The sequence below is a fragment of the Marmota flaviventris genome, chromosome 19, assembly GCF_047511675.1.
Source record: "Marmota flaviventris isolate mMarFla1 chromosome 19, mMarFla1.hap1, whole genome shotgun sequence".
NCBI classification, from domain to species: Eukaryota; Metazoa; Chordata; class Mammalia; order Rodentia; family Sciuridae; genus Marmota; species Marmota flaviventris.
The window spans coordinates 39285778-39297298 of NC_092516.1; the positions used below are offsets into that span (position 1 = coordinate 39285778).

Below are 11521 nucleotides of genomic sequence, written 5' to 3' on the forward strand. Positions count from 1 at the left end.
GACTGTCATAAGTGTTTGCTGGCAGATGGGTGTGGGTAGCTATGAGAATATCAGGATTCTTGGGAGTTTCGGGCTCACCACACCAGGTGTCTGTCTTGTGCCTCAGACTCACTGGGGGGCCCTGAGCAGCTCAGAGGGACATAGTCGCCAAGAGGATCCACGGGCCTACCCCATTTCCCTTCCCATTGCAGGACAATTTCATCACACAGAGGCTGGAAGGGCTGCATGTCCCAAATCCCAGCGTGAGCAAACCCCTCTGGCCTGTGTGCCTGGATTGTCCTGAGTACAATCCCAACTTCCCTTTCCCAGTGGGCTGGATGTTATTCCCTCAGCCCATGGGGAGCTGGGAGAACCTCTAGCCGCAGTGAGCTTGGCGCCCCAGGCTGAGATGACCACACCACGCTGCTTTGGAGTGACAGGCTGGTTTCCCAAATGTGCACTGTATCTTTGCTCTGGGCTGGAGACTCAGTTTTTGTGTGAATCGAGGCACCTGTGGCCGGCTGGTCTCTGAGAGCTCCATGCAGCCGAGGAGCTGGTGAGAAGCTGCAGAAGGTGGCCAGCCTTGAGCTCAGGGCTCTGCATCCAGAGATGAGAACCTTAAAAAATCTACGGGAGGAAAATATACCATGGATAAAGATGGTGACAGAGTGCTGCTCAGAGAAGAGAGATGCCCCCTGCCCCACGTAGGCAGCTCTCTTGACAAAGCCTTCCCTGTGACGTCTTTCTGATGTTGTTAATGTGAGAAGCACTACAGAAAGTGTATCCCCCTAACAAGCACAGAGTGTGGTTTCCCTCATCCCTGGCTCCGAGAAACCCGGCAGACCCCCTCACGCCCAGGCTTCCCATTTCAGACATTTGGGATCCTGATTCCCACCCGTCCTCCCACCGACACGCAGGCGTCCAGACTAGACAGATGTGGAATGTGTGTGCTGGATTCCAAGGTCCTGGATTACCTCGGACGCGGCTCCTGGCACCGCAGTGAGGGGGGGTGACGCACCCGCAGACCGTTGCCATGGCAATGGATGTTTTGGCTGGGAAAATCCTAACAGATGCGGAGTTCTGGACAAGTCCAGCCGTGGGGCCTCCATCCATTGCAGCCGCAGCGTCTGACCCAGAGCAGGGCTGCTGAGGTCGCTGTGGCCACTGGCGGCAGGTTGTGGGTTCCATGCCTTGGGTGCAGCTCCTCTGCTCCCTCCTTACAGTTCTAGGGACTTTGTGAGCAGGCCTGAGCTCCTTGTCCTGGGAAGTCACCCGCCAGGGCCAACAATGACCTGTAGAGGACGTCCTGGTATATTCTGAACTTGGCCTTCTGAGTGTCCACTTGGATTTACGGGGTGGTGCTGGTGCACCCTCCTGCCCTTCCCTGCAGTTGGACGCAGTGCAAGCACTCCTAATGAGGGGCGCTACCCTGGAGTGGAGTGTGAATTCTTCCCACCTCATACACACACTGACACACACACACCGTGTGCTCACTGACATGCACACATGCACATACCAGCATGCCAGGGCCACAGGCTGCAGTGTCTGGCAGAACCCTGGTGCTGTGCTGCTGTGGTGTTCAGACACCACACCCGGCTGCTGGAACCCTGTGTGGACCGCCATGCGGGGTTCTCCTCCGGGGTGCAATGCTTGCTTTTCTCTTCCGTCTTGTGGGAGGCCCAGCAACTGCAGAGGCAGCCTGTGGAGGACTTTCAGGCCCACTCAGCCCTAGAAAAAGGAAATTGGCAGAGGCAGGGAGCAAGGCTCCTGTGCCCTGACCTTGAGGTCCAGGAGTGGACCAGGACTCAGGGGTCAGCCCCAGGTGGGTTGTGGGCCTGGCCACCCACACCTGCCCTGGGCTAGCTACCCCTGGGGAGGGAAAGGGTGTGTCCCTCAAATCCAGGTTCTGGGGGGCTGACAGTGGGGGTGTGGCAGGCTGTGTTAAGCCAGGTGGAAGGCACTGCCCCTCCTAGTGAGGTCTTCCGTCAACCTGTGGAAGGAGTCTGCATCTACTGTCCAGTGATGGGGTGGGGCACCCTGGCCATGTGGGGAGATGCCCAGGCCTCACAAAGCAAGGTTGAATACAGCCAGGCCATGGCTGGGGAGAGCTGAGGTCAAGATGGTGTCGGGTCCCATTTGGGAGGAGCCTTGAGTCTCCTCCTGGTAAAAGAGATCAGGTGTTGTTCATGGATGACAAAGACCCAGAGCTCTTTCTGGAACCTCTGTGACCATCCAGATGGTGAGGCAGAGATGAGGCCTGGCTCACAGATGGCAGTTGTGGTCTGTAATGGTGGAAGGGTGGCTTGGGGGCAGGCTCCAGGCTCCTGGGAGGCCGAATGGGCAGTTCTCAGCAGCTGCTGACTGGCACGTGCTTCAGCGAGGGCAGAGGATGCCGAGAGGAAGCAGGTGTGGACTTGGAGCCACAGGGACCCCAGGTGGGTGAGGGCAGCCAGCTACCTCCCTGCCCTAGGGCTGGTCCAGGTTGCCCTCCCTGGCCCCACCTTGGCGCCCAGCAGGACTGTTCACGGCCCCATCCGCCTGGGGCCTGTGCGTGGCCTGGCTCCTGAGCAGATGGCAGGGGAGGAACTGGGCCACAGAAGGGCATTGGGAACAGAGGCCTAATACGGTCAGCAGTGACCACAGCCCCTTTGACTCTGCTGTCCAATTCACCGAACATCTCCGGGATGCCTGAGCACTGTGCCTGGCCTCAGAGAGCACCAAGCAAACATTTCTGCAGAAATAAGGGCCTTCCCACATGGGGTTTTCATTGTCTTGCATGCTGGTCCCCAGGCAGGGGGCTGACAGTGCCGAGTTGGCACCTGTTCCCTTCCTCAGAGTCCTGGCGCCAGAATCTATGTTAATGTCCTGTTTTCCCACAGAAGCTGCTGGGCCGTGCCTTTGCCAGGGCCCCAGACCTCACGGAGGACCCATTAAATGTTGGCACAAAATCTGACCTCGGCTGCTTACCAGCCAGGTGTGTTTTCTCAGTCATTCCCAGGACATGCACACACCCCCGTCTCAGGCGGCTGAGCCTAGGGTCCTTTGCAGGCACGAGGCTCAGCTCCTTAAGCGAACCACTGAGAAACTGCTCTGCTGGCCCCAAGACAATTGCAATGTGCTTTTAGGGGCCCCTACCTTAGAGAGCAGAAAATGGATTTGTTTGCAAGAGAGCTGCAGTTGAGTGTGGCAAGTTGTAGTTGCGACAATTGCTTCTCCACAGACATCAGAAGGTGTGTGCTTGGGCTCATTACTCAGGAAATCACAGAGCACCTAGGAAGGGTTCCGTAGTTGTGGCCAATTCAGTGTTCCGTGCGTGCACACGGGTGTGTGCGTGTGTTCACATATAGGATTCTGCTTGGGCTTAAATACAGAGACACACAGGCAAATGAAAGGTGTATGCAAAGATTGCAGGCTTCACTTAAGTCTGAATTTCCCAGGTCTTGGGGGATTTCTGTTAGAGGTGGAAATTTGTCACCAGTGTGGTGACCCAGAGAACCAGCATTTGGTGTCCACCCACCTTCCCTGTTACTCTTGCGTTTGCACCGTGGTTATGATCTGTCCTGTTGGACATGTGTGGATTGTTCTGTGTCTGGCGGGTCAGCTGCATGCACAGCCTGATGCCCAGTTGGGGACTGCTCGAATTGAGGAGCCCTGGGTGTGTGTGCACGGGTTCTGCGGGTGCCAGAAGAAAGCCTTTGGGAGCCCCAATCCCCTGGTACCTCTATGTGGCACCATACTGTGTCCCCTGCTGTTCTTTTCACTTTTCATTTACAAAGGAGTGAGGCCCAAGTCTATGTATGGTATTGACACTGAGTTCTTTTTTTTCAACATTTATTTTTTAGTATTTGGCGGACACAACATCTTTGTTTGTATGTGGTGCTGAGAATCGAACCCGGGCCGCACGCATGCCCGGCGAGCGCGCTACCGCTTGAGCCACATTCCCAGCCCCGAACACTGAGTTCTTTTAAAATATATTTCTTTAGGGCTGGGGTTGTGGCTCAGGGGTAGAGCACTTGCCTAGCATGTATGAGGCCCTGGGTTCGATCCTCAGAACCACATGAAAATAAATAAATAAAATAAAAGTACTGTGTCCAACTACAACTAAAAAATAAATATTTTGTACATACATATATATATATATATATATTTTTTTTTTTTCTTTAAATAAAGCCAATAGTTGTGGTGGCTCATGTTGTAATCCCAGAGACTCAAGAAGCTGAGGCAGAAGGATTGCAAGTTCAAGGCCAGCCTCAGCAACTCAGCAAGTCCCTAAGCCATTAAGTAAGACCCTGTCTAAAAAAAAAATAAATAAGTAAAGAGGGCTGGGGATGTGGCTCAGTGGATAAGCACCCTGGTTCAATCCACAGTGTAAATAAAACAAAACAACAACAACAAAAGAACAACCATAAAGCAAATAGTTTGCTTCTTCCGTAACATCCCATTGGAGGACTGGGCCAGTGTGGTCTGGGCTGCCGTGGTGGACCTGTGAGACTCAGCTGTTTTTCATGTGTGCAAGTCCCCCTTGTAGGAATATCGCCACGGTTGCACATGTTTCTCTGACTGGTGTTGGCTGTGTCCGGGCTGCGATGGACTTGGGCTCTTGTTCCTAGCCTGGCGTGAGTCCAGGTCACCACCCCACAGTAGCGAGCAGACCCCACCACCGTTCCTCCTCAGCGTCCTTACCATCCCCTGCTCCCCTGCCCGCCCCCAAGGTGCCTCCTTACTGCAGGGAGGCCCCCAGCTCCTCTGCCGGGCTCCTGTTCTCCAGATCTCAGCTGCGTGATTGCTGGTGGTGAGACCTTGCCATCGTCCCCCACACTGACTCCCCCTGCCCTCTCAGCATCTGAGCCCATGATGACTGTCCTCCCCAGGGAGGCTGACCCCAAGGGGGTAGGGACGTATCTACCATGTTCCCCGTTGTGCTCCCACCCCCAGGACAGGGCTCAGTAGAGAGTCGTTGTTGACACTCAGCTGACCAGTGAGGCGGGCCGAGAAGAACACACCGAAGGGCTCTGGTGCATAATTGGCCAAAGTCCATCCATGCACTGAGGGGGTCGGTCCATGCTCGCAGCGGGTGTCCTCCTGGACTCCCTACTACCCTGGCTCACAGATCTGAGCAGCTATCTTGGGCCTCAGAGCCTGAGCATTTGGGGCTCATGGCCAGGCCAGTGGTGAGATGGAAACGGAAAGCAGGAGCCTGTCCTTCCACTGTACATCCCACCAAAACCTTGCTGCTTCTTTCTTATGGTTTTTAATTTTGTAGATTTTTTTTTTGTACTGGGGATTGAACCCCGGGGTGCTTAACCACTGAGCCACATCCCCAGTCCTCTTATTTTTTCTTTTGAGACAAAGTCTCACTAAGTTGCTGAACCTGGCTTTGAACTTGTAATCCTCCTGCCTCAGCCTCCCGAGCTGCTGGGGTTACAGGCCTGTGCCACTGCACCTGGAAAATTTTGTAGAAAATTTTAAAAGTCAAAATAGTTGAAGGGAAATTGAGTATCAGTAATCCACACCTCACATTTGAATGGGAGTGACAACTTGCCGGGTGTTCGGGGTAGGTGGTCTTCTGTGGGTTTGTGACCTGGTTTCATAGTGAGAGATTTGGAGAAATGTGACCCAGAGTTTTGGCAAGTGTGCTTTTCCAGACGCAAACTCCATGTTCATGTCCCCCGACGTGTCTACCTGCTTCCACGGCAGCTGGGGATGCAGAACTTGGATGGGAGGAAACACTTCTTCCAGAATCTTTCCATGGTGGGAGATGCTGGCCTGTCCTTAGCTAAAGCTGCCTGAAGAGATGGGAATAGGTGGCAAATTTCCTGCCCTGGGAGGGCCTGGCTCCCCCGGCTTTGTGACAGGTGGTCCCAGGACAGGGACTATTACCGCCTGCTATTATGGTCCATGCTCAGGATGCTGGATCAGTTAGGGCAAGAGACCAGCCACTGTAATGGGCCCTGCAGCAATTGGCTGGAAGCTCAAGGAGTGACTCTCTTCCTACAGGGTCTGGGTCAGTTGGGGGGAGGGGTGCCAGGAATGCCTGCTCTTCTTCATGAGGCCCCTCAGGCCACGCCACCCATGATACCGCCTGGGAGGATGGGAACAGAGTTAGGCAGCCAGCCAGCCCTGCTCCTTATTCTGGTCATTGCATCCTGACCTCATGAAGGCTTTATGTGGACATCTTGTTCAGGAGGTTCTGTGACCATCCTAGGCTCACAGGAGGAAACTGAGGCTGCAGAGGTAAGATGGATCACCAAGATGTGTGGCAGAGTCCCGGGACTCAAGCACAGGTCTTCTGGTTCCAAGGTCCCACTCAGCTCACTCCTGGGACTCCGAGCCCTGGTGGAGACAGACAGGTAGCCCAGGGTGGGGCTCCCCAGGCCCACGGACACCCTCCCATTCCTTGTCTACTCTAGCAGGACACACAGGGCTGCTACAGTCACAGGGCTGAGAATGGGCCAAGGCTGGAGAGCTGTCTGCTGCTGGGATGTGTGGAGGGCGTGGGTGGGCAGGGGGTCACTGCAGGGAGGTGAGGGGCCAGCAGAGTGGTGACTTGTAACTCTCTTTAATCCTGTGGTTTTGTGTGGAGAGACCCTTCAGTGTCCTGGGAATTGGGGGCAGCTCAGAGTCTGCAATGACCTGGCCTTTCACTGCCCCAGGACCCATACAGTGTCCCCCGCTAGGCCCTACCTGGGCAGCCAAGCTCAAGCCACAGCCATATTTGGGTGAACTTGGCCGCAAAGGTGAGTGTGGGGGGGGGGGCGGGTGGCGGTGGTTTGGACTCCCCTGCAGCCTCACGTCCTCTGTGCAGCAGGAGGGAACCAAGCCCTGAGGCAAGTCCTTTTACCTCATCTCATGGCTGATACAGAGCATTTTGACAAGGACTCGCCAAGATACAAATTCAAAAATGAATGACCACTGGATATAGTGCTACATCCCTGTAATCCCAGTGGCTCAGGAGGCTCAGACAGGAGGATGGCAAGTTCAAAGCCAGCCTCAGCAAGTTAGTGAGGCCCTAAGCAACTTAGTAAGACCCTGTCTCAAAACAAAGTGCTCGGGGAGTGGGTTGGGAATGCTCAGTGGTTAAGCACCCCTGGGTTCAATCCCTGTAACAAAACTAAAAAACAACAACAACAAAAAAAACCTGGTTGGGTCAGGCCAGCAGCCAGGTGAGGAGGGCAAGAGCCATCCTAGAGTGTGGGGCTGGCTCTCTTCCTGCCTGCCGGCGGGCACCAGGTCTCATGTTTACCCGTCCCTCTGTGAACACCATCAGCTGGATTCATAAACAGGCAGAGCTCAGGAGCTGAGTGGCCAGTGCCTGGAGGGAACTGGGTGGTGGATCCGGCTCACAGGGTCTGCTGATGGGTGTCTGGGGATTCTGGGCATGGCGGGCACTGGCAGGGCCCTGACCCATTTCGCCCAGACTGTGGAGAGGTGGGAGTTACTCATTAAGCCAGGCGTGGAGAAGCTGGGTCAGGTGAACCAGGGTGAGCTGAGCTATCCTGAAATCAAGTGAGGTGCCCGTGAAGGGCCCCCAGCCGCTGGATACCAGGGGCTGTGGATGGGTGGACCTGGGGACCTGGGTGACATCAACCCCAGGTCCTAAGGGCCAGGCAGCAGAAGCCTCAATCTCCCTGGCTGTAAAATGGAATTTGTAGCCTCATGCAAGTGTAGCTCTGTGGGTGGCAAAGGGGCTGGAGCTGGTCAGAGTGAAACTCAGGGAGCCCCCGAGGCTGACCGCACACACTACCCTGGTCAGTGTTGCCTCTGTTGACCCTCCCTAGAGCCCTGAAGGCTACCGGAGAGGAAACTGTCTCCGACAAGAAGGACTTGCCCAAAGTCCAGGGTCAGAGCCCACACCTTGGCTCAAACAGGACTGGAGTGTCAGCTCTGAGGGATGCATGGAGTCGAGTGTGTGGCCTCCTGGACGCCCTGGATGCCCTCTCCGCATCTCTAATGTGCACTGCATTCCACGGCGCCCAGTGATATTCTGCCCACAGCCTTGGCGTTAATCATTGAGCGAGCAATGTCTGCAGACCCCGCTCCCCTGTCGAGGGTCAGGAGGGGACCACACTGCTTGGCAGGTGTGTGACCCTGAGACCACGCTGCCCCAGGAACCCCAGCACGGATGGACGGCTCCCCGTCCTTGAGTCTGAATCCAAGGTCAACTTCAAGCGCTGGTGCCTGTGACAAAGTACTGACCCCTCCGGAACATCCCCAGAATTCCTGCCTGTCACCTTGGCAGATGTAGTGCTGGGTCTTGGTGAGTCCGGGTGAAAACAGGGACTTGGCCAAGACAGGAAGGGACCTTTGGGCAGGCCCATCACCTGGTCCTGAGGCCCTAGGTGTCCAGGGAGAAGAGGGGAAGAAGAGAGTCTGATGACCAGTGGCCGAGGCCGCACAGGGAAGGGAAGGCCAGGCAGGAGACAGGAACTGGGGCAGCAACCCCCACTGCATGACCTGAGGTATGACCCTAGAAAGCGATCCCCACCATGTGATCACCAATTGGGTGACACCCCTGCCACCTGCCTGATGATTCTTACATGCCCCCTTCTTGCAGGGCACAGCCTCTGTCCTTCAGCGCCGGTCCCCCAGTGAGGAGTACGTGGAGGTGGGGCGCCTTGGGCCCTCTGACTACTTCGGTGAGTTGGGGTCCTTCCCTCATAGGCCACCACACCTCATCAGGGGTCCTGGGTTGGGAACTGCATGGGCACAGGCAAATCAGGCTGAGCCTCCGTGCTGCTGTGACAGGCCTCAGACTGAGGTCCCTGGCCATGATTAACCAGTCCTGGGTAAGGACTGCCCCAGAGAGCCATGACCTTGTCAAGGGCAGGGCATGGGTAAGAGCTGCAGGGAACACCAGCTTCCAGCTTCCTGCAGCTCTGTGTTGGGGAGGTCCCAAGGGAGGCCCTACCTCACCTGGGCACTCCTGGGCACTCCCTCAGTTGGGGGCTGGATCATGGGGGAGACCCGGGACATATACCACAGTGCCTGCTGCATGTGGAACAAATTGCAGGACAATGCCTAGCTAAATTTGGATTTCAGATGAACAATGAATATTTTGCTAGTTTATATAAATATATCCCACTGGGTGCAGTGGCCACACCTGTAATCCCAGAAACTAGGGAGGCTGAGACAGGAGGATCACAAGTTTGAGGCCAGCCTTAGCCACTTGGCAAGACCCTCTCTCAAAAAGTAAAAAAGTGCTGGGGATGTGGCTTAGTGATAGAGCACCCTATCCTCAACAGCCCAAAACAAAACAAAACAAAACAAAAGCCCCCCAAATGATACGTGTATGTCTCCCAAATATTTCATGAGACATATTTATAACTAACAAATTTTTTTGTACATATTGGAAATTCAAATCCCATGGCACCTGGCAGTGGTGCTTCTCTGGCTCTGGTCCTGAAGGAGAGGGTGTCGAGGCCCTGGCGTGGGGCTCTCAGCCTGACCACTCTCTCCTTCCTCTAGGGGAGATCGCGCTGCTGCTGAACCGGCCTCGTGCGGCCACCGTGGTGGCCCGGGGGCCCCTCAAGTGTGTCAAGCTGGACCGGCCCCGCTTTGAGCGCGTGCTGGGCCCTTGCTCCGAGATTCTCAAGAGAAACATCCAGCGTTACAACAGCTTCATCTCCCTCACCGTCTGAGCCGCGCCAGGCCGCAGCGCTCCCCGTGTGCCTGCAATCCCTGCTCCCTGTGTCTGGGGCCTGGGAGTCATGGGGAGGTAGCAGGATGAGGCTGGCATCCCTGCAGGGGACCTCGCCTTCCTCTGGACTCGGTTTTTTTGGAATAAATGACCATCTTGTGCATATCAGATACAAAGGGCAAGCAAACATCCCAAGACCCAGGAGTGACAGGCCAGCTTCCCTCCCCCACACTTCCTCCTGTCCACCCCTTGTCTTAGGGGACCCATCTGACCCTCTTCACATCATCTGGGCTGTGCTTGTCTGATCCCCAGACCCAGGGGCAGACAGGCTGTGGAGACCAAGTCAGCCCTGAGTCCTGCCCCCAGAACCACAGGGTGCCACCCTGGGGCCCTGCAGACCCCGTGAGGCCAGGCTTGTCAGGCCTAGGCCCAAGTGTGAGACAGATCATATAGATGGGGTGTTCCCTGAGGACACTTATGATGGGGCAGAAGTTGAGGCCCATTCCCACAGGGGCCCAGAGGAAGCCAGGGACCCCTTCTCCTATCTTGGGGGCCAGTCCATGGGCCTCAGACAGACCCGTAGGTAACTCTGTGCTGAGAGCATTGGGAGGAGCCAGCTTGAGCCTGGTGGCTTGTCCTTGCCTCTTGGAAAGTCCATCTCCAGGTGGGCCAACCATAGCCACCAGCCCTTGGGCAGCCGGTAGTCCGTGGCCCCTCACCAGCTGGTGCCCAGAATGGGCACACTGCACAGCTGAGTCTGGGAATGTCCCAGATCTGGTGAGCACTGTGCTGGGTCCTTTGCTCTTTGGAGTTAGGGGAGCCAAACAATGTGGGGCCACTTCTCTGGGAGATGTGGAGGGAGGGTGAGCTTTCAGAGGCATCTGGGTAGAGTTAGAGGAATCAGAGGCCCTCTGAGCTATTCCCCACAGATTTGCCTGTATCCAGCCTGAGTCCCAGCCCCGTGTCCCCTGTCCATTCCCCTGATGAGAGGGGATGTGTTCAGTCAACCCAGCGCGGGTCCCACACCCCTAAACCATCCACCAGCTTGTCTCTTAAACGTATCCCTGGTGCCGTGATGATACGGAGCTGAGGGAGCTCTCAGTCCGTTGAAATGATGTGACCCACTCCATGTTGCCCTGCAGTGTCCTGGGGAGGTGCCCTCCCCGCTGGCCACCAGCGCCCCCTGCGCCCTGGCCATGCCCGTCCTGCCTGTGCTGTGGGCTCTGTGGACTTGTGTGCCCTCCTGCTCACCTTGCTGAGTGCTGCATGAACTATTAAACGTGCAATGAGGTACCTCTTCCTGACTCCGGGGGTCTCCGTCTGGACTCTTTTGTAGACGAGTGTCTTTTTCTTTCTTTCTTTTATTGTGGTAACATATACATGACCCAATGTATTTGCCAAACCATAGCCTGGTGGCGTTGATTCCATTCACAGTGTTGGGCAGCCTCATCCTCGTGGCTGCCCAGAAGACCAGGTACAGATTCGTGAGTCACAAATTCCTTGGTTCTGGCTGGGCGCGGTGGCGCATGCCTGTAATCCCAGCGGCTCGGGAGGCTGAGGCAGGAGGATCGCAGGTTCAAAGCCAGCCTTAACAATGGTGAGGTGCTAAGCAACTCAGTGAGACCCTGTCTCTAAATAAAATACAGAATAGCTCTGGGGAGGTGGCTCAGTGGTCGAGTGTCCTTGAGTTCAATCCCTAGTACCTGCCCCCGAAAACCCCCCCAAAACACAAATTCCTTGGTTCCTGTCCTCCTTGACCCTTTTCTCAGGTCTGAGCCCCTCACACGCTGCCAAAAATTGGGAGGTGGCCCAGCTCCCCAGAAAGCAGGGACTCAGTGATGTATTCTGAGGGTTCAGATACACTTACTGCTGGCCACTTGAAGCTCAGTACCTTGTTAAGGTCGT

The 11521-nt window shown here is 55.7% G+C and overlaps 1 protein-coding gene across 9 annotated transcripts in view; it reads left to right on the forward strand.

The window, feature by feature from the left end:
• Positions 1 to 10920, forward strand: part of Prkar1b (protein kinase cAMP-dependent type I regulatory subunit beta) — a 136065-nt gene extending 125145 nt beyond the window's left edge. For all 9 annotated transcript variants that reach the window (XM_071605380.1, XM_071605379.1, XM_071605378.1 and 6 more), the window contains 2 exons: positions 8534 to 8615; positions 9445 to 10920. In XM_071605380.1, coding sequence (XP_071461481.1) covers positions 8534 to 8615; positions 9445 to 9617 — 255 coding nt within the window. In that variant the 3' untranslated portion in view covers positions 9618 to 10920. The remainder of the gene's footprint in view (positions 1 to 8533; positions 8616 to 9444) is intronic.
• Positions 10921 to 11521: the final 601 nt, after the last annotated feature.